Below are 23178 nucleotides of genomic sequence, written 5' to 3' on the forward strand. Positions count from 1 at the left end.
CAAGCAAAAGAAAATATAGATGCCTGTAGACTTGTAAGCATAAAAGTTCTAAATATCTTGCGTTAAAGTAGAAACCCAAAGGTCTATGGAGCTGTTCAATGATTCGTTGAAAAGAAGACTCCATTGGACCTAGTTGGAATTATTTATTCGATAAATGAGATTGCTATGGAGATACTGTATATGATTAATAAATTAATTTTTTGTTTTAGGAGCAGATAGAATAGAACACAAATAACTGGGAATAGCTACAATTTCCTCTGTTTGTGGCTTTGTGCGGTCCAAGTTCCTTAAACATCGTTCTTTCTTTAAGATAGGAGGGCAGAAAATGCAAAATCAACTTTTCGAGTTATATGATTGATTATGAACAAAGAAGAGAACCGAAATATAACGACACGTACAACTCAACTTGTCGGCATCAGAGAACGAATTTTGCGAAGCACGCGGAGGAGTAAAGGTTGTCCACGGAATTCTTGTTTCGTCATTAATCCAATGCCCTTACGTATGCTCTTACGTCACCTAAACGCAGTTGAAATGTGATAGACTTCTTTTCAGCATATAAAAGAGAGGATAAGCCAGCGCGCTTTCTTCAACAAGTTGAAACCCAAAAAAAAAGGCTCATTTGCCTCTAGTTGGTTGCCATGGTTTCCCAATCTCGTCATCCTCACTTTATCTTGTTTCCCCTGCCGGCTCAAGGCCACCTTATCCCTATGATTGACATTGCAAGGTTATTAGCACAACGTGGTGTGATAGTCACTATATTCACCACGCCAAAAAATGCTTCTCGTTTTGATTCAGTTCTTTCTCGTGCTGTTCAATCTGACCTTGCAATTCGGTTAATACAACTCCAACTTCCATCAAAAGAAGCCGGACTCCCTGAAGGATGTGAGAATTTTGACATGGCATCACCGGACAGGTTCCATAATCTTTTTGATGCAATCAACATGCTTGAAAACCAAGCAGAAAATATATTTCAAGAATTGAAACCTGAGCCAAGCTGCATTATATCTGACATGTATATTCCTTGGACAATTCAAATTGCTCAAAAACATCACATTCCAAGGATTGTTTTCCATGGGTTCTCCAGCTTCTGTCTCCATTGCTTGCATAAGATTCACACATCCAAGGTTCTTGAGAGCGTAATATCAGAATCAGAAATCTTCACCGTGCCTGACATACCTCACCATATTGAGGTAAACAAAGTTCAGATACCAGGATCGATGATAAATGAGAGGATAAAAGAGTATCATGAACAAATGCTTGATGCTGAGAGAAAGTCATATGGTGTGATATTAAACACTTTTGAAGAGTTGGAAGGAGAATATGCCAAGGATTACAGAAAAGAAAGAAATGATAAGGCATGGTCTATCGGTCCTGTTTCACTAAGTAACAAAGATGATTTGGACAAGGCTCAAAGAGGCAACAAGGCCTCCATCAATGAAAAGCAGTGCTTGAAGTGGCTTGATTCCCAACAACCTCAGTCTGTGGTGTATGCCTGTTTTGGAAGCTTATGCAACCTCATTCCTTCACAACTAGCAGAGCTTGCCCTGGCTTTAGAAGCTTCAAAGAAACCATTCATTTGGGTCATTAGAGGAGGATATAAGTCAGAAGAGTTGGGAAATTGGATCAAGGAAGTTGGATTTGAGGAACGGATCAGGGGAAGAGGCCTTTTAATCAGAGGCTGGGCTCCACAAGTGCTGATATTGTCACACCCTGCAATTGGAGGATTCATAACACATTGTGGCTGGAATTCGACATTGGAAGGGATAAGTGCTGGCGTGCCAATGGTGACTTGGCCATTATTTGGAGATCAATTTCTAAATGAGAAGTTGGTTGGTCAAGTGCTGAAGATTGGGGTGAGCACTGGGGCAAAGGTTGCAATGAAGTGGGGAGAGGAAGAGAAGATTGGTGTGATGGTGAAGAAGGAAGATATTGAGAAGGCAATATGCATGGTGATGGACGAAGGAGAAGAGAGTGGGGAAAGAAGGAAAAGGGCTAGAGAACTGAGCGAGATGGCTAAGAGAGCTGTTGAAAATGGCGGATCTTCCCATCGTAACATAAGTCTGCTGATTGAAGACATCCTACAACAGGCATCTAACAAGAAAAAACTCGACACTTGAAGATCAGATCGTTTCTCCTTCAATTTGCCATTAAACTCTTGTTCCATCTCTGTTTTAATGTTTGTTTAGTTTGCAAGTAGCGATCATGAAGATAATAGAGGTGTGGAGTGATATTGGAAGGCGACAGAGACAATTCATGAATAGTGTCATTAATACTACCAACGTTGTAATTAGATTTGAACTTGCCAACTCTTTGGTCCATTAAATTCACATGCAGTGAGAATCTTTTTCGTACTTGCCATTTACCCATGAATGAAGAAGCATCATAGTACTCTGGTCCAAAAGTGAGATGAATTATGAGCCCAACATGTGATGCAGATTCCTTAGGTACAGTGCAACTCACAAGCTTGACTCTTTCATTCTTTAGCATGACTTGTACCGTATCAAATATCATTGTCGTTTCCCTTCTTGCATGAGATATAATAAGCAAACTTAACCTCAGCTTTTTGGTTGAGGATTGGCCAAGGGTCATTTTCTGACCTGTTAAAAAAAAAAAAAAAACCAAGAGCAGAATATTCGCTTGCATATTCATTTTGAGTATTCTATCATATCTCTTTCTTTGTTAGAAGGATGACGCTCCTCCTCTTCCTCGGTCTGATTTTTTTCCCCATACAAATCCTTGGGTGAGATGAAACTTGCATTTTTCAGGATTTTTAAAATTGAATCTATTTTGCTAACATTTTACAATTAAAAATAAATGTCAAATAGCATTACAAATTTAAGTAATTGGAGGATTATTTTGTAGTATTTCGATTGAATTTGGATCAAAAATAGACTGAGTGTTTCCTATCTCATTCAAAATGAAATGTGAGAATCCAAGTATAAATCACTTGCAAGCTATTTTCCCCACTTTTTGTCTCTTTTCCTTATGTCAGGATTTGCATTTGGTGCTTATTAGATCCGGTCCAGATCCGATCTGGACGATCCAGATTTAATTTAATTTTTATTTTTTTAAAATAATTATTTTAATAGGTATAAAATAAAAAATAAAGATAATCTTTTAATTCTGATTTTTTTTAAAAAATAATTTTTTATTTTAAAAATATTAAATCTAGATATTTCAGATTGCTTATCACTGCTCATCGCCCATCACTTGATTAGCACGCGGACTCATTTCAGGAACTGTGCTCATGGATTCCCCGCTACGTGGCTCTGTCATGGAAACCAATCGCTCTCTTTTGCGGACCGCGGCGCTTATCGTTCCAAACGCAATTTATCCCCCAGAGGTCACATTTAGCACTTTCTCGTCAAATCAGTCATCAAGTTTCAAACGCAATTTATCATCGACAGTTCAAAGTTTCAACCAATGAGATCGTTGAAGTGTTGTACCACTCTCAATGAAAATAATTATTTAAATGATTAGAAAACGTGGGACTTCCAAGCTCATTATAAGATAAGCAGAAACTTCATTCCATTTTCTCACTGTCTAGGAAATAATAGATATTTAAACTTAATTATCAAATTAAGTATAGGAGAAGGTGAAAATGGAGAGAAGACTGTAGATTAATAAAATTTTAAGTTTATAACTATTGCTAAAACACATAAAAAAAATAAAAATTTAAATGTTCGTGAGCCGATATAATGCAGAGCAACAAATGAGAATGGCTACGAATTCTCCACGTTTGTTTGGAGCAAGTTACTTGTCCGATGGATATTGTCCTTCCTTTCTGCAAGATAACAGTATCCATAGACAAGGCAAATTTAAATTTCCCAAGTCACATACGAAGAACTGAAATATCACGTCATTTCAAATCATTTTGTCTGCATCCTGGGACGAGTTCGGTGGAGCACACAACCAAAACAAGTTGAGATTGTGGACAAAATTCTAGCATCTAGTTTCATCCATACGCTTCAATCAAGTATCACCCTCATACATACAATCCAATGCTCTTATGTACGCTCTTACATCACCACCACCACTTTAATGGTTCATGAAATTTCATAAACTATAATGGGTTCTGTATATAAAAGAGAGAATAAGCTAAGTAGAAACCAAAAAACAAAGCCCATTTGCCTCCGTCGTCAGTAGCTAGCAGCCATGGGTTCGCAAGCTTACCATCCCCACTTCATCCTGTTTCCCATGATGGCTCAAGGCCACATTATCCCTATGATTGATATTGCAAGGTTATTAGCACAACGTGGTGTGATAGTCACTATATTCACTACACCAAAAAACGCTTCCCGTTTTGATTCAGTTCTTTTTCGTGCTCTTCGCTCTCGTCTTCCAATTCGAATAGTACGGCTCCAGTTTCCATTCAAGGAAGCCGGACTACCTGAAGGGTGTGAGAATTTGGACATGATATCTTCTCTAGATGAAGACATGATCTTCAATTTCTTTGATGCAATCAAAATGCTTCGGAATCAAGCAGAAAAGCTCTTTGAAGAACTGACGCCTCAGCCAAGTTGCATTATCTCGGACATGTGTATTCCTTGGACAATTCAGATTGCTCAAAAACATGGCATTCCAAGAATTGCTTTCCATGGATTCTCTTGCTTCTGCCTCCATTGCTTGCACAAGATCCATACGTCCAATGTTCTTGAGAGCATAACATCAGAAACGGAAGTCTTCACCGTGCCTGGCATACCTCACCATATTGAGGTGAACAAAACTCAAATACCAGTACTAATGGAGGATGATAGAATAAAGGAGTTTAGTGAACATATGATTGATGCTGAGACAAGGTCTTATGGTGTAGTCATAAACACTTTTGAAGAACTGGAGGGAGAATATGTCAGGGATTACAAGAAGGAAAGAAAAGATAAGGTGTGGTGTCTTGGGCCAGTCTCATTATGTAACAAAGACGAGTTGGATAAGGCACAGAGAGGCAACAAAGCCTCCATCAATGAAAAGCTGTGCCTGAAGTGGCTTGATTCCCAGCAACCTCGGTCTGTGGTGTATGTCTGTCTTGGAAGCTTATGCAACCTCATTCCTTCACAGCTAGAAGAGCTTGCCTTGGCCCTGGAAGATTCAAAAAAACCATTTATTTGGGCCATTAGAGGAGGAGACAAGTTACAAGAGCTGGAAAGTTGGATCAAGGAAGATGGATTTGAGGAAAGGATCGAAGGAAGAGGCCTTTTAATCAGAGGCTGGGCTCCACAAGTGCTGGTATTATCACACCCTGCAGTAGGAGGATTCATAACACATTGTGGTTGGAATTCAACGCTTGAATGTATAAGTGCAGGCGTGCCTATGGTGACTTGGCCATTATTTGCAGACCAATTTCTAAATGAAAAGCTGGCTTGTCAAGTGCTGAAGGTTGGGGTGAGCGTTGGGGTGGAGGTTCCAATGAAGTGGGGAGAGGAAGAGAAGATCGGTGTGGTGGTGAAGAAGGAAGATATTAAGAAGGCGATATGCATGGTGATGGATGAAGGAGAAGAAAGTGAAGAAAGAAGGAAAAAAGCTAAAGAATTGAGTGAGATGGCAAAGAAAGCAGTTGAAAATGGCGGATCTTCTCATCGTAACATAAGCCTGCTGATAGAAGACATCATGCAACAGGCATGTAAGGAGAATAAGCTAGCTTGACATTTGAACATGTTATTGCTTTCTTCTTTCTTTTACTGTATGTTTGTCTAATTAATTCCAACGACGTGATTATGAAAAGAACAGAGGAGTAGAATGAAATGAATTTGGTGGGAATGAGACACACAGTCATACAAGCACAACTCGTGAACAATCCTTAATGTCTAACATCAACGTTCCAAATTCTGATTGAAACCTGTCCACTTTTTGGTCCATTAATTAATAATTAAGTCAGTTCGCACGTGGTGGGACGTGAGAGCCCTTTCTTCAGTTGCCACTAGCCAATGAAGAAGAGAGTGCAAGATGCTCGGGGCTCATGTGGATGCTAGGGGTGGAAACAGGCCAGGCCAGGCCAGGCTTTACGCCTAACAGGCCAGGCCTGTATTGAAGCCTGTTGGCCTGAGCCTAGCCTGTGGCCTGTGACAGGCCTTATATTCAGCCTGAGCCTGGCCTGTGTAAAAGCCTGGCCTGGCCTGAAGCCTGTTAAAAGCCTGCATTTTTAAAAAATATTTTAAACATATTTAAATCAACTCAACATTATAATAACTCAATCCAAATTATATAAAATACAAACATAAAATTATCTAAAATATTTAAGTGAAAAATATTTAATATTCAAATGGTAGTATATTATTTTGTTGTTCATGTTTCAAATTATATTACTTAAGTGAAAAATATTTAATAACTTGAGGAGAAGATGTAGTTAAAATGGTCACAATACAAGGGATAAACAGAAATCAAATTCATAGAGGGGTTATTTCATTGTCAACTGTTGATGATGTGCGTTAGAAAAACTAAGTAGTTTTGTATAAGTAAATAAAAGTCAAAAATGACAAACACGAAATCATCATCGGGCAGTAGGATTTGAATGAATAACAAAGTGCATATTATAGAAATCATCATCTAAGGTATATTGAAGAGTAATCCAAACATGGTCTTATTCAGGATAAAAGTGTGGTATTAGGCATATTACAATATTAATCAAAACATGGTATTATTTTTAAAAAGTTAATTATAAATTTATAATTATAATATTTTAAAAAAAAATATAACAGGCCCAGGCCGCCTAACAGGCTTAACAGGCTTATTAAAGAGCCTGGGCCTGACCTTTTAAGAGAAACAGGCCTTTAAAAAGGCCTGAGCCTGTTTTAATTTGAAAATAGGCCAGGTCAGGCCACAGGCCCCTGACAGGCCGCTTAGCCTATTTCCACCCCTAATGCGAAGGAGAAGAAAACGTTCATTTGGCTTAGAATTGGAGATGTGTCGCTTTCTTGTCCTGCCAAAAGGAAAGAAAAACTGAAAAACAACTTCCTACAACATATCGTCGCAATGCACATGCACTTTCTTGGTTTGAGAGACGACGCGTGGACTCCCCCTCCTCTAACTCTTGCTAGGTTCTGATTATTTCCAAATAAAATAAAATCCTTCAGTAAGAGTGAGCCTTACGTTTTCATAACTTTTTAATATTTATATCTAAACTACTTCTTAATAGGCCAGCATTCGAACCTGGATCCTCTGGGCCACTCTCTAGTATTCAAACTCAAGCGATGAGGACCACAATTGCCGGCTATTTCCAATTATTTTCTGGTCACCTCATCAGAGGATGGAGTTTTAGTGGCAAGCAGTGGATGAAGTTTTATAGTTATTTCACAGTAAAAACTTAATGTCAAAGAAGTCTTCAAAATCTTTAAAATAATCAGGCCAAATCCTGATATAGGATATACAGATTTAAGAGTGTTTTTGTCTCACTCTCCCTAATTTCAAATGTAAACTCACTTTTCCACCCAACAACAAATGAACAACTCAACATTGTAAGTTCAAAAGACATTCAAGACACAGAATATAATGGTGGTGGCTCATGGGGATTTTAATTTAACTGACACAAATCATGTTCAGGGCCAACCAAAGACAGCTGTTTGCCCATGTCATGGGCCATCTCACGTTTGCCAAATCTGAAATTACTTCTCTCCTTCTGCATACTGGTTTGTCAGTTGACAGTAGCCATTTATACGGTCATGCCACAGTTCTGGTCTGGTTTCACTGTATCTGGTTAGTGCCTATCCCTTCTATGTCCAACTTCTGTCATGGTTTGGTTGGGATCTGGTCTTTAGTTGAAAATTTCACAGATTTTTTTGTGAGCTCAAATTTCAAAAGCTGATGTATAGTCCCTATTCTTACCATAAGAAGAAATAGGACAGTACCCATGGGAACCTAAAACTTTTCGGGTCCATGCATTGAAAATCACAAGCATCTTCGCACGATAATCAAGAGATTTCGATCAACATGTCTCTGATCCCAAAATCTCACTTGGATTACATCCCCGACATCATCCATTACGTCTTGTTGCTGCGAACCGAACCAGGACCATGTGCTTACCCATCCTTGCTTTTTATGAATCAAAGAACAACGTGAACTCTTGGGTCATTCTTTATTTTAGGACAGTATCACCTAAGGCTACATAGCCTGTGCCCCACAGGACATAGCAACTCAGCCTCCATTAATACCCCTAAATCTAAATTGCAAGTTCAAGCCTCATTTGCATTAGAACTTTGCTTGCCATGGCGCCCAAGCTTGAGCTCCACTTTGTTTTGATACCTTTAATGGCCCCAGGTCATCTTCTTCCCATGGTGGACATGGCTAGATTGTTGGCTCGGCGACACGTAAAGGTGACCATAGTGACCACACCCCTAAATGCTGCCAGAGTCAGAGCCAACATCGACAGAGATATTCAACTGGGCTCACCAATCCAACTTCAACTTATCCGATTCCCAAATGCTGGGTCTGGAATACCTGAGGGCCATGAGAGCGTAGATACTCTACCTTCCATGGATCTTCAGGAGAACTTCTTCAAGGCCTTGTGCTTGTTGCAGAACCCACTTGAAGAACTCTTTGAAAAGCTTAATCCCACTCCGGACTGCATAATATCTGACAGACACATTCTACCTGCTGCTGATATTGCCAGAAAGTTCCAAGTTCCAAGAATAATATTTGATGGAGCTAATTGTTTCTTCTTGTTATGCAATCATTGTCTGCATGATTCTAAGGTACATGAGAATGTGTCGGACTCAGAACCCTTCATTATTCCTGGATTGCCAGATAGGGTTGAATTCAAAAAATACCAGCTTCCCGGGGCGTTCAATCCTAATGCCACAAACCAAGGCCTGAACGTCGCTCGTGAGATGGTAAGAGAATCTGAAGGAGAGGCACTTGGAGTGGTAGTGAATACCTTCCAAGAGTTAGAAGCAGAGTATGTGGAAAAGTATAAGAAGGTCTCCGGGAAAAAGGTTTGGTGTATTGGCCCCGTCTCACTGTCCAACGAAAACAAATTGGACAAGGCTCAAAGATGCAAGAGAAACGACTCAAACGACGAAGAAGAAGACCTTTATTACATGAAGTGGCTTGATTCATGGCCGGCAAGATCTGTCATTTATGTCTGCCTTGGAAGCTTAAATCGAGTAACACCGGAACAATTGATGGAGCTCGGTTTGGGACTGGAAGCTACAAAAAGGCCATTCATTTGGGTGATAAGAGGTGCATACAAAAGAGAAGAAACAGAGAAGTTACTGTTAGAAGATGGATTAGAAGAGAGAGTGAAAGGAAGAGGAGTATTAATAAGGGGTTGGGCACCACAAGTGTTAATATTGTCACACACAGCAATAGGAGCTTTCATAACACATTGTGGTTGGAATTCGACGCTGGAAGGAATATCCAGCGGGGTGCCATTAATAACGTTTCCTTTGTTTGCTGAGCAGTTCTACAATGAGAAGGTCATTGTGCAAGTGGTGCAGACAGGCGTGACGGTGGGACGTGAACGTGTTGTGCATCTTGGGGAGGAAGAGAAGTTCGATGCAATTCAAGTGAATGGGGAAAAAGTGAAGGAAGCTGTGGAGAAAGTAATGGGTGAAGATGAAGAAGGCAAAAAAATAAGAGAAAGAGCGAGACAGTATGCGGAAAAGGCAAAGAAGGCCGTCGAGAAAGGTGGGTCGTCTTATCTTGACATGTCACTGCTAATTGAAGACATAACACAACATGTCAAAGGGTTGAAGATGAAGGAAGAAGAAGCAGAGCCACAATACGGTCCAAATTAATGCGTGAAGCGTTTGCACTAACTCGGCTTTTGGGGTCTGAAATGTGTTGTATTGTTGAGGTTTGGAAGCCTGTTTACTGTGTGTTTATCTGTCCAAGCTTCACAATTACGTTAAGTTGGCAGGCTATTTTTCAGAAGCATTGTTTCAGTGAACCTTTGAATCAATTTCTAAATGTTAATCCCAACGCTTTTATGACCCTGCACAGTGGATGTTTTCAGTAATCATAATATGCATGTACTGATGTACGCACGTGCAAAACTTTGGATAGTAAATAGACATTTTGGAAAAAACTTTGTTTGGTAATTGAATCACGTTCACTGCTTGTGTACAAGAGTACTACATTTCATGGAAAAAAAGAGTACAAAAGTACTTTTCCAATCCTTAATAAATGACCTAATTATTGAGTCGATTTTGATCCTAAATATAAGATTTGTTTATCAATTTTTTTAAAAATTATTTTTATAGATACTCCCTTAACCATAATCAAGTAAAAGAAGGAAGGAGGATATTAAAAAAAATGATTATGGTATTTTAGAAAGAACATGTCATTTCTTATAATTAACTAACTTATTCTTAATCTAATCAAATTATTTAAATAGGTTTTATATTAAGAATCGAAAGAGTACTATATAATCAGAAATGACGTGTTCAAATGTTGACATTAAATAATGTGTTATATTCCAACGTAATGGATCAGCACAACTATTTTAATTTGTTACACGAACAAAGATATACGGGTTACGGTGCAATTATCGACCTGTTTGGAACAGCTTCTAAATAACTTTTTAATTGTGATTTACAGAATACAAAATAAATATGTGAGAAATTTTTTTTCTCAACTTATATAAAACGTGTTTATAAGTGATTTTCATTGCTATTCCAAACAGACCCTATATGTAGTGCTATTATCTCTTTGAGTCATGACGTGAGAGAGATTGATATCGGGGGAACTAAGACGGATTTTGCTCATATCCGATTTAGTGTATGCTCAAACTTATTAAAATCGAAAATAAAATAAATATGCTTAATTGTGTCATCTTTAAAAAAGTACTACATCTCTAATACTACTTTGTAGTCTAATTCAGTATAATTAGGACTGAAGTTAATATATTTATGTGATTGTTTTAAGGTAATTTAAATTTTAATATATTTGGTATCAATTGAATTCATCAAAGAGAATTCTTTGATAATTTTACCATATAGCCTTTTAAAATCTAAGGAGCATGTAATTGCGCAGATTTATTTTTCTTTACCATGGATGCCACTAGATAGCGGAGTGTATAGTTAGGCAAGAAAAACATTGTGGGCTAATTGCTCTTTATCTGAAGTTATTAATTTTGTCTCATTCATTCTACTTAGTCTTACGAAATTAATGAAAGAAATAATCACAAAATTAAGAAAAAGAGATAATCTTTTAAAAGCAAAGAAGAACAATTTTCCTTTGTACATATTTTCTGGTTTTTTCTTTTACATGTGATCTGTTACTGTTTGCCCTCATCTTTTAAGCTGACAATACTGGGATTAAATTAAGAGAGAATACCCAAAAAAATATATTTAAATTTTAAAATTTCAAATCAGTCTTATTTATTATACTTTAATAATAATTGATAACATTTAAAAAGTAAATCATAATATATTTTTGTAGTCATTCCTGATTTGATATTTTAAAATTTTAAATGTATTCTTTTTTAGATTTTTTTTCTTAAATCAACCCCAAATATAATGACGATCTAAATTCATGATGAAAATTAGTTTTTTTTTTTTTTAGTGGTCGGGGTAGTAAAAAAGTTGAGTGGTGGCTACTCACAGTAAGGAATCGCTCGGATAATCAAGAATGAAAATTTCTTGTAATCAGTCATCATTGCTAATTATTGGAACAATTTTTTGCAGAGCTTACCTGATTTTCTAACATTTAACTGAAACGCAACACATATTTCATAATGAAATATTCAAAGCAGGAACTAGGCCCTATTAGATCGATATTACCACTAGTGAAGAAATAAATAAAGCTAAATGTAATCTCATAATCGGTACTAAAATTTTTTCAATAAGTTTATGATACGTAGGAATTATTTACTGCTAGCAGCGTCGGTCCATACTCTAAGTTTAACTTTAAAAAGCAGAATCTGAACGGCTGGATTTTAATCTAAGCGTTTTCATTTTTTAATCAAGAATAATATCCTTAGAGCTGTCAATAAAGGCTAGTTTGATCCTAAAAAGTTAGCTCTTAAAGAGTCAGGGCCTAAAAAGATAGGTTCTTTAAAGCCCACATATCTTAAAATTATTATGTTACTAAAACTCGGTTATTGGACGTATGGGCTTAAAGCCTAAAAGCATCGGTCCTTTTATGTTATTTGTTTAAAATTTAAATTTTTTTCAATTATTTTGGAATAAAAAATAAAACAATAAAACATCTAAATTTTTTTATTCAACTTATAATATTAGTAAAACAAACTAACGATGTACAGAGAAAAACATCAAACACTAATTAATTATTATCCAAACTTAAAAAAAACAAATAAAATAGGAAAAGTAGAAAGATGAAAACTAAGCAATTAAAGATTAAAAACATCAATATGATTACCATCTTCATCTTCATTACCATCATCAAGATCAAGAATATTTGATTGTTTTTCACTAGAGATGAGCTCTTCTTCAGTAATAAAAATACCAAGATTTTTGTTTTCATCACTTTTGTTCAAAATAAAACTATGTAGTATTTACGAGTGCCAATAAGAGCCTAAACATTTATTAAAATAAAAGAATTTCTATACTTTGTTAAAACATATGAACTAATAGCAAATGAAGATTCAATAGTTACTGTAGTCATTAAAATGCGAAGAATATCAACCGTTATCCTTGAAAGAATTAAAAATTGATTTTAATTATCCTTCCATCAGTACAAGACATCTAATTGTTTTTAATTATATGAATTAAGTATTAGTTCTCCTAAATAATTTTATAATTCAAACTTATCCATAAAAACCTAATCTATAATTGTATAAATATATTGGTAATTAAAAAAATAAGTAGGTTTAAAAGGGTTATTTTTTTTATTTTTGAACCCTAAAAAACTAACTCTTTTAAGCTTAATTTTATTTTTAATATCCTAAAATACAAATCCGACATTTTATTTAAAAAGGTCTAGACGGGTTGTCCCGACGGGCACAGCCTGTTTGACGGCTATAAATATCCTCGTCTCAGAACACGGAAGGGCTGTCTTATCTACCGCACAATCCCCACCATCACCGGCAAACAAGCTTGATTCCCATGGCCATGGCTTCCGTCACTGACCACCTTCACTTCCTTCTCGTGCCTTTAATGTCCCAAAGCCATCTCATCCCCTTCACGCAGATGGCTAAACTATTTTCAAGCCATAGGCGTCACAGTTACTATCGTCCTCACACCCCTCAATGCAGCTAGGTTCAACAACTTCATTCTCCAAGCACAAGCCTCCAACCTCAAAATCCATGTTCTCTCCTTTCCTTTTCCTTCCTCTGAAGTGGGATTGCCCCAGGCGTGCGAGAACATCGATTGCCTTCCTTCTCGTGAATCCATTCCTCTGTTTTTCACGGCCAGTAATTTGCTTAAACAACCGCTTGAAAACTGGTTGTCGGAGCTGAAAACATTACCAAGCTGTATTATTTCTGATCTGTGCCTTTCTTGGACCTCAGACGTCGCAGCAAGATTCAACATTCCCAGAGTTGTCTTCCATGGAATCTCCTGCTTCAGTCTCCTGTGCTCTCATTGTGTTAATCAGTCCAAGGTTCACGAGAGGGTGGTTTCTATGTCAGAGTCATTTGTGGTGCCTGACTTGCCGCACAGAATAGAACTCACCAAAGCCCAATTACCCGAAGCAAGGATCCAAGACTTGGGAGCTCTGGAACAATTCAAAAGGGCTGAACTTTCAGCACAGGGGATCCTGGTGAATACTTTCCAAGAGTTGGAGGAACTGTACGTGAAAGGGTATGAGAAAGTGGTGAAAAAGATTTGGTGTATAGGCCCACTTTCATTATGTGACAGATTAATCTCCAACAAGTTTGGCATAAGTGACCATCAAAACTCCATGGAAGATGACTCTGCGTGGTTGAAATTTCTTAATTCCCATGAGCCGTGCTCCGTCATTTACGTTTGTTTTGGCAGCCTGTGTCGGCTTGAGACTCCACAGCTAAAGGAGCTAGCTTTGGGACTGGAAGCGTCGAATAAGCCATTCGTGTGGGTGATAAAGAAAAGTGATTTTTCAGCAGAATTAGAGAAATGGGTAGAAGAAGAAGGATACGAAGAGAGGATGAAAGGAAGAGGAGTCGTAATCAAAGGATGGGCTCCACAAGTAGAGATACTATCGCACCATGCAGTGGGTGGGTTTATAACACATTGTGGATGGAATTCGACTCTGGAAGGAGCGAGTGCAGGTGTTCCAATGATAACATGGCCAATGTTCGCCGAGCAGTTCTATAATGAGAAGCTGATAGTGGAAGTAGTGAAGATGGGAGTCAAGATCGGAGCTAATGGAGGACTGGTGAGGAAGGAGGAAGTGAAGAAGGCCATTGAGAAGGCTATGGAGGAAGGAGAAGAAGGAAAAGAGCGAAGGAAGAGAGCGAGGAGAGTTGCAGAAATGGCTCGTAAGGCGGCGGAAAGAGGAGGCTCTTCTCACTTGGACTGCAAATCCTTCATCCAGCACATAATGGACCAAGTTGATCCATAGCTATGCAAGATTCGGCCCATGGTGAAGAAGGGCCACTCTTTCCTCCTATATATATATATATATATATGTATATATATTCCTCGATCGTCACTTCCAAATATTTTGTTGGAATCAAGAGAATGTATTGAAATTATATGAATAAGGGGAAAAAAAATTGCTAATGTACTCTTATTAAATGTGTTGATCATCTTTAAAAACACGCATTTCTCTCTTATTTTACTTATAAAAAATTGTAAAAGATTAAAATTGGAAAAAATAATCATACAAAATTTATTTTGTAATATAAATTATATTATAAAATGAGTTTTATATTAAAAACAGAAAATAAATATATTATAGTTTGTCTTGTAATGCAAATTGACTTACGTTGATCATCAATTTTTTTTAAAAAAATATAAATTATAGATGTTACACATGCTCGTTAAGTTGAATCGGGCATTTGGACGTGCGTGTAGATAATAATTAGTGTTTTTTTTGGTCACCTAGATTAAACAATCAGTTGCTTATTATTATTTTTTTAGTAAGTTGCTACTATTACTGCCATTTTAGAAACCGTAGTAAGAAAAAAAAATGGACAGATTAAAATCTATTGATTAATTTTTTTGGACATCCAAATATATTCAGTAGAGTAGGCAGTGGAGCATTTTATTTTTTTCTTTTGCCAGACCGTAGATAGTAAAAGCATTAATTATGATTTTCATAGTCAACGGTAAGAAGTTTGACTAATGTATAATAATACTGCCTCCGGTCCTTAATCTAAGATCTTATTTGACTTTTATTTTGGTCCTAATATAAAACATCAATCCACTTTGTCTCTCATATTTATAGATTTTTTTTTCAAGATAATCCTTCTAACAATGGTAGTTCTAGCTAATATATTTGATTAGGAATGATATTTTAGGAAAGACAACATCTATTTATTAAATAACTAATTTAATTTCTTTTCTTAATTTTATCAAATTAGTCAACTAGTTCTTATAATTAGAACCAGAGGCAGTAATAATTATTAACAAGGGATGAAAGAGACATTAATGGCTGAGGATTCTGTTTCATGTATTTGAAATAACACCTTGCTATAAATGAATGCTTCCCTGGCCTCACATAACAAAACAATTAAAAACCAAGGTTCAAGTTTTATGCTGTACTTGGCAATCAGATGAAGACTAGCGCAATGCTTAGACGCAGCCTCTTGCTTGTGCGCGCCTTGATAAAAGCAGCATTATGCGATGATGTCGTCGTGGACATCCAAGGTAACGCTGTTCTGTCAGGTGCCGATTACTACATGATGCTACCATTTGAGGGCCCCGATGGAGGCGAATTTGCACCTGGCAAGACCTCCAACATGACCTGTCCACTTAGCGTCGTCCTTGATCCGGCCAGCGGCGGCGAACTGGTGAGAATTTCTTCAACCTCTGCAAAAAAGGGGATCGTCTCTACCGAAGAAGCCGTGGATGTTTCATTTGCAAACAAGATAAAGTGTGCCGAATCATCCAAGTGGATGATTGTTAGAGAGAGGGGTGAAGATTTTTGGTCTGTGGTAATCAGTAGTGCTCGGGATCATCCAGGCAGCGAGATTTTGAGTGGTTCTTTCAAGATCCAAAAGTCTAATGTAATGGGTGGCTATAAATTCATATTCTGCCCAAATGCTACTGTTTGTGGTAACATTCAGGGGTCAGACCGCCTAGTTTTGATATTTGGTTCCGATTCTGCCTTCAATTTTGTACTCCGCCCCAAGGCTTCCCTTGGATCTTGATTTTATTAGATCCATGTGTTGAGTAGTGTGCGTGTGTGTGAACAATTATTCTCACAAAACTTCCAGTCCAATCTGTACTGATATAAGCTGCCAGAGATGCGCCAGTAGTCCATTTTCAAATTAAAATATGTAAGTCAGATCACTGTTCTACTTTCTCTTTTTACATAAGAAAAAGTAACAAGCTCTATGCTTTTATAGGGTATAAATGCCCCTGGATGAAATGTATTTTGTTAGAAGTCTCTTTCTTTGAATATTCCTACATAAAAAACGACAAAAGGTTCCATCGAAAAAGAAAAAGGTTCCTCAATTGGGTTTATACTAGAGCCCAACTCAGGATTCAGCTGGTAGGTGAAAAAGATAAGCAAACAAAATCCGACGAAAAAGAAAGGTCCAACAGAGGTGAGCCCATAATATGAGGCTTGCAGCTGAAACCTAAAGAGAGGCTTCGAAAACCAAGCAACTTAACTGCAGCAACTTGCATTTCATATTCCCCTTCTTTTACGGCTTCTTGTTCTAATTATAAGATTTTGTTTCTAATACTGGAGGTAGTATTTTCATTACGGCACGAGCGGGCTTCTAATTCTCTCTCCATTTATTCTCTAGGGCTGGTAGTTTAAGTTCTAGGTCACACGCTAGTCACATGCGCATACTACATGTCAGATCCTATTCTCACTTTCTTCGGCCCAAATCCATTACAAACCCTAACCATCACTTAACTCCATAAATGCATTCCAGGCTTCCAGCTGATTAGCACATTTGGATAGGATTAGCCCTCCTTTGCTGCCTTAATATCCGGTGCTCCTCCATTGCTTGCAGGGAAGGCGTGGATGGGAAATTGCTCATCAATGTTATGTTTTGGAATATGATTGGAGAATAAAAATTTAATAATTTTAAGATCCTAACAAAACATACCCGTTTGGTTTTAAATATAAGTCATTTATAACACTAAAAACAATTAAATGTATTGTATTTAACATAAAATTTAAGTGATTTTTAATATTATCCTTATTAAATTTCAATATCATATGTTTTTTGCCAACAAATTTCATCATCGTATTAATTTTTGCTCTCTTTCACTACTCTTATGTAATACAAGAATATATAAAATAAAATACCATTTAGTATTTTTTGCAACTAGTAAATTTCTTATAAAAATGACTAAAAATACCTTCGAGAAAGTGTATAGTATGATATTGGTTGTTTTCTCTCGTCTTCATTATAAGACATCTTTTTAAAAATATTTGCAGCCCTTTCTGTAAGGCATCATTGTCTCTTAATGCTATTGTTAAATATGAGTATGCATGCAAAAAAAAAAATATTTAAAATTCTTTACAACTAGTAAATTTCTTATACGACTGACTAAAAATATTTTCTGAAAAATACCTTGTAATTAGTACAGGAGGCAGTAGATAGTTTTTAGTCATTCTCAAGACATTTGCTAATATTTTCTAGAAAATGTCTTGTAGTAGCAATTGCTCGATGTTATAGTAGGACATTTACTATTCTTCTCATATTTGTTATGTAGTTTTTAGTCATTTTCGAAACATTTGCTAGTGAGAGAGTAAAAATTAACAAAATATTTAAATTTATTATAATTAATAAGGTAATGTTAAAAAGTACTTGATTTAATATCTTTACTTAAATAATTTATATTTAAAACTAGAGGGAGTATGTTTAAAACTTAATATAATATTCACTGCACATGGATAGTATGTGTTGAATTCCTTGCATAAAGCGCTGTGACTTGTGACCGTCCTGGTCAATGAAAACGCGTTTGACTGACTGTAAGATTTAATTAACCAGATTGTATGGCTTTAGACATTTAGTTAAAAGTGATAAGTATATGTAAAATATATTTTATTTTTTAATATAGTCTTATTTGTAAGAGGGTAAGTGAAATAGCAATATAATAAGAAAAAATATGAAACAGAATGTTAAAACAATAAAACAACTAACTAAAAGAAAACTTGATGAAAATACATCTAATATTCAAATAACCTCAAACTAAATTTTATTAAAAGGACAAGACTAATTTAAAATTTTTGATTTTATAAATAGGAGTGGAGCATGTTTAAAAAAGCCTTATCTGGTACAATGTCTATATAATTTTTTTTAAAAAAAAAAGTTACTCGTGCATGTCTGGCAACTTATTATATCGGTACAACTCTTACTTTTTTTTTTTTATTTGATTGGGGGTTTTTCTTTTCGAGGTTTAGAGCGTAAAGAGTTTTCGCCTCTACCAATAAATATGTTTCTCGATATTTGAATTTGTGTTTTTCTCATTACAGGGGTGAAACCGATTACTATTTCAACTAATGATTTGTTATTGCCTTCCACCTTTTGATAAAAATGATTCTTTATACAAACTTTAGCCAAGTTAGTGAAATTCCTGTTTAGTTTTTGTGCAACCCTTGTTCAATGATTGTGCAATTCCCGTTCAGTTTATAAAAACTTACCTTAACTCCCTAAATGCAGTCCAGCTGATTAGCACATTTGGACTTGCTCTTATCTGAATTTGAGATTGACAGGGGAGTTACAATCAAAATAATCGATTCTAACCAAAACTAATAAATACCCCAAACGGACAAGAAAACGCCAACATTAACAATACATTTAAGTGTGAAATTTAATTTAATAATTCATTTTAAATAACCATTAATTTTCAGAATATCCAACATGAATAATCTTTGAAAGTAATAGCTTCACAATAACCATAAACTAAGTAATTAAGACACCCTTTGAATTACTGTGTCAACGTATTGTGTCTAAAAGGTTAAATAAGATCCCAAATATGATTCTATTTTGAGTGGGTTTCACTTATTATTATGCATGACTACTATTGTATTTTATTAATCCTAATTTGCCTGGTAAATGAGATGATGACGAGAGAGTATAAATTCTTTTGGTCAAAGGCTCAGCCAAGAAAATAAAATACACAATTGTTAATGTCGTTATCAATTAAGGTAAGCTTTCCCCATAGCACAAGCCACAAGGGTGTATTAACTATTGAGGAATTAAATATCTATTTATAAAAATTTGTTAGAACTGGTCATTGAAATTCGAATGCCTGGTTTACTGGATGGGGCTGCTGGAGTTCACAATGAGTCTGGCTCAGCTACAACTTAATTAACCACATATTGTTATGTAGTTGTTTAGACTACAGCTGTCTTAAACTGTACACGTGTCATGAACTAGCAGTCTCTTGTTGAGACTGTGATATATTCATTGTTATGAATCATATTGATTCTCTGGGTCGATTCAATTCTATTTTCTCTCTAGTGTTTCGCTGAGTTGCATCATCCACGTGCCTGCACTATATAATTATAAAAAGGGAGAGTTTATAATCCGCTGCCAATTATGAATCTGTATGGATCAGTTTAATGCTAACAACGTATATTTTCCCCCTCCCATGCAGTGCTGCAGCCGCAAAAGGAAGGCTTAGTTAGACCAGGTCCTTGTAGTCCAATTCCCTTGAGCTCCTCAGATGCACACTATATAAATCGCACCTACCTCGTTCCGTCTCTCCACACCTCATTAGCATTACTATGGGATTCTTCAACGGAGTTGTCCTCCTGTCACTACTTGTCTTTTGTCTTTTCACGCCACCTTCCCTCGCCGGCGACCATCTGTTATGTGTCTCTAGTACCCAAGGAAGTTCATGGAAAAATGTGTCTCTAACTTCATACCACAACACGATTCCTGTTTTGACTGTTCGCTTAAACTGATGTGGGAATTTCAGCTGCGTACAATAAGTCGTGAATGCTGTTTCAGAATCGAGGCCTGATAAAACCCCCATCATTATTCACTCTAGCACGTACAGGTCTCTATCTTTTAGTAGTTTTGATCACTAATTGTACTCTTTCATTGTTAATTTAAAGAAATGATAGGAAGAAGGCATTGGTGGAGGCCAGCAAGACAGATTTGAAACTGCAAGGTCAGGGATACCTTAACACGATCATAGAATGGAACGATACTGCCAATTCTATATATAGGAGGGATCTTGCCTAGCTAGTTGCTTCATAGTCCTTAGGCTGCCTCCCATATGACACTCTCGACAAGTAGTTGGCTCTAGCTCCAAAACAATGATATTCACTAAAGAAGATAACAATGACGGACTTGTGTTTTGTACAATCAGATGTCGTAGCTCCTGAAAGATGAAATGATTGGTCTGATCGTGCAAAACGCAAGTTCATGATTATTATTATCTTTTTTTCATGTTTTTTCTCTTTGTTTCTTATGTGTGTTGTCGTCTAACACAATGATTATATGTGTGGTTACAATTTTTCTTAACAAGACTGTCTTCTTTGATAAACACCATTGTTTTGAAGCCGGTCCATGTAATAATATTTTATACTTGGATTGAAATTGTTTAGTAAAAGTATTAATATATATATATATATATATATATATATATATATAAGCAGAGTGTCCATGCAATAATTTATTACTTACGTTGAAATTGCACATTAAGAGTATTAATATATACAAGCGGAGCCGGGGAGCGTATATTTAATTATGAGGAATGGAAGAACTCTTTTTTGCTTTGTATGTTTTTTGGGTATTAGAAGAACATCTATTTTGGATGATTGAGGAGCCAATCATTTCCATCAATATAAGAAACATTCATGAAACGGGCTGCTTCATGGTCTTTAAGTTGCTTTGCATATGAGACTCTAGACGAGTAGTTGGCTCCACCACCAAGACAGCGATATTCCCCAAAAAAGACAGTCCTGTAAAACACACACACACACACACAACCATCACTTGTGTTGGACTACAACATAAAATTGAAGAGACAGAGGAACATGAGAAAAAGATAATGATCACAAACATGTCTCTCGTAGAATTAGACCAATCATTCCATCCTTCAGGAGCTACAACATCAGACATATATGTTGTTGAGAAGACTACGGTGGCATAAGCTCCCCATGCTCTTCCAAGCCATACTTTTCCTCTGCCATCAATCTTACAATTCACAAATGAAAACCCAGTTTCTTCATTCTCTGATTGTCTTGCTTGAGCTGTGATGGACCCGGTAATCATAGCCCCTTCGTCTGTTGATATACAGTTTAGGGTACAATCCTGGTGCCACAAGTCATGAAGTAATTTTGCTTGAAAACCATATATATAAAGTGCTGATAATGTAATTCCATTCCAAGTCAAAAATTATTGCACATACCAGCCAATCCTCCTCATTAATTTTGTGTGGCTAGGTTGCCTTATAATTATAAGATTAGGTAATTGCACGAATAATGCACTATCAATGCATGAATAATGCGCATGGTTGCCATTCTATAACCATATACGATTATGAAAAATTATTTATATAAATATCATGTGATCAATAATCAAGATGCCAAGTTTCTTCTAAGTAAAGGCAAAATGTTTAGAATGTACCTCATAAAGAGATCTAGCATTCCCAAATATGAAATCAATGGATCCTTGGATGAAACATTCTTTGAAGTAATGTCTTCCAGTATCATCATTGAGGGTGTCCTGAGCACCATACATTCCACATTCGTAGAATGCTGCTTCGTCGCCACTCACCCTTAGCGCTACTGCTTGTGCTCCTGTCATACCTGGTGATGGTGCTGGAGCCGTATTCTCAAAATTTGAACATATCACCACATTAATTTAACCCAGAAAATTGAAGGTGAAAAATAAAACTACATCAAAAAAATTATTTAATCCCTTACTTTAAAACTAATGTTGTAAGCAAGAAACTTAGAAGCAAAGACTCCAACTGTGTAACTATTAAAGGTCCCTCCTGTGGAATTGGCGGTATCATTCCATGCTATGATTGTGTTCAGATATCCTTTACCTTGCAATATCAAATTTGTTTTGCTTGCCTCCACCGTTACCTTCTCTCTATCATTTTCCAAAACTAATCGCATAGTTATTTGAAAAAAGTAACCAATTAACAATGAAAAAATTAATTCAAAACTCAAATATAGACAATCACCTGTATATGCCAGAATCAACGATGATGAGAGTTCTATCAGGCTTCGCTTCAGGAACAGCATTTACAGCTTTTTGTATGCTGCTAAAATTTCCACAACCTTTCAAGCTAACGGTTAAAACAAGACTCACATTATAGTCCACAACAAGATCAGAATCCCAGATGCCCTTGTCACATTTCTCCTTGTGCTTCACTCGGTAGGGAAGCCTCCTCGCAAGTCTTCTTATTAGAGACACAAAGTCTTCAGCGCCACTCAGCTTTATAATCCTACTTAAGATCACATGTTGCTTGAAATTACTCTGAGGAGCAATGGAAGAGATGGCGGTGAGGGAAGATGGCGTGTAATGACAGACAATTATGATGGAAAGGGAAAAGGTGAAAAGGCAAAGTAGCCAGAAGAGGATCTTGTTAAATCTCATAGCTAAAATCCTCACGAGATAGCTAGCGACGATGTGTTATTTAGAGTTAGAAAATGGGTTTGGCGTGGAGGGAGAGAGTGAGGTATGAGTGGTTATATTATGTGCATGTGAGGAGGGTCTGACTGAAGCAAAGCTGAAGTGGGAGCTAAGAAAGGTATGGACCTATATATCTTCTATGGTATCTGCATTTATAAGCATTAGGTGAGAACACCAAAAAGTGAATTTAATGGACAATGATGGGGGAAGAGAGAGAGAGAGATGTGCAGAAATGGATGAAATTTTGGAAGGTGGACAAGCCAAGATAAAGAAATTTTATTGGAGAGAGAATATAGGGGGATTATATGAAGGTTCTCTGGGGTTCAATATTATTGATTATTGAATGGTTACTTTGAAAGCAAAGATAATGGTCGACGGCAGCAATCGGGAACAACAGGAAGATTGATTGTGTCTAAGGAATCGAAGAGGCTATCTTCTTGGCTTGAAATGCACTGTGTTAAATCAGTTAAACAATTGCCGATGCTTTGATTTGAATTCACAGCACAGCTCTGCCTGAAGAATTATTCAAACTGATTCCAAATGGGTGGATTACATTTCTCCGCTATTATTTCTTCTAAACG

At 36.6% G+C, this 23178-nt stretch overlaps 5 protein-coding genes and 1 pseudogene across 5 annotated transcripts; 5 read left to right on the forward strand and 1 right to left on the reverse strand.

Moving 5' to 3' along the window:
* Positions 1 to 587: 587 nt before the first annotated feature.
* On the forward strand, positions 588 to 2588 carry LOC114745949 (UDP-glycosyltransferase 73C2-like). Its single transcript, XM_028934129.1, has one exon. It carries the CDS (start codon positions 639 to 641, stop codon positions 2115 to 2117), a length of 1479 nt encoding a protein of 492 aa, XP_028789962.1. The 5' UTR covers positions 588 to 638; the 3' UTR covers positions 2118 to 2588.
* A 1393-nt stretch (positions 2589 to 3981) lies between these two features.
* LOC114745948 (UDP-glycosyltransferase 73C5-like) lies at positions 3982 to 5823 on the forward strand. The gene has a single exon (XM_028934128.1). It carries the CDS (start codon positions 4156 to 4158, stop codon positions 5638 to 5640), a length of 1485 nt encoding a protein of 494 aa, XP_028789961.1. The 5' UTR covers positions 3982 to 4155; the 3' UTR covers positions 5641 to 5823.
* Positions 5824 to 7101: 1278 nt separating this feature from the next.
* On the forward strand, positions 7102 to 9777 carry LOC114745990 (UDP-glycosyltransferase 73C4-like). The gene has a single exon (XM_028934168.1). The coding sequence runs from the start codon at positions 8196 to 8198 to the stop codon at positions 9723 to 9725; it is 1530 nt and encodes a 509-aa protein (XP_028790001.1). The 5' UTR covers positions 7102 to 8195; the 3' UTR covers positions 9726 to 9777.
* Positions 9778 to 12966: 3189 nt separating this feature from the next.
* LOC114745994 (UDP-glycosyltransferase 73C3-like) lies at positions 12967 to 14568 on the forward strand (annotated as a pseudogene).
* A 1033-nt stretch (positions 14569 to 15601) lies between these two features.
* Positions 15602 to 16183, forward strand: LOC114745958 (kunitz-type serine protease inhibitor DrTI-like). The gene has a single exon (XM_028934140.1). It carries the CDS (start codon positions 15602 to 15604, stop codon positions 16181 to 16183), a length of 582 nt encoding a protein of 193 aa, XP_028789973.1.
* A 4442-nt stretch (positions 16184 to 20625) lies between these two features.
* Positions 20626 to 22588, reverse strand: LOC114745993 (probable pectinesterase 15). The gene is made up of 5 exons (XM_028934170.1): positions 22146 to 22588; positions 21880 to 22051; positions 21581 to 21787; positions 21015 to 21265; positions 20626 to 20913 (listed from the first exon to the last, which is right to left on the reverse strand). Exons 1-5 carry the CDS (start codon positions 22559 to 22561, stop codon positions 20757 to 20759), a joined length of 1203 nt encoding a protein of 400 aa, XP_028790003.1. The 5' UTR covers positions 22562 to 22588; the 3' UTR covers positions 20626 to 20756.
* Between the last annotated feature and the right edge of the window lie 590 nt (positions 22589 to 23178).

The sequence above is a fragment of the Neltuma alba genome, unplaced genomic scaffold (assembly GCF_004799145.2).
Source record: "Neltuma alba isolate B1F8T4 unplaced genomic scaffold, ASM479914v2 tig00004862_pilon, whole genome shotgun sequence".
NCBI lineage: Eukaryota > Viridiplantae > Streptophyta > Magnoliopsida > Fabales > Fabaceae > Neltuma > Neltuma alba.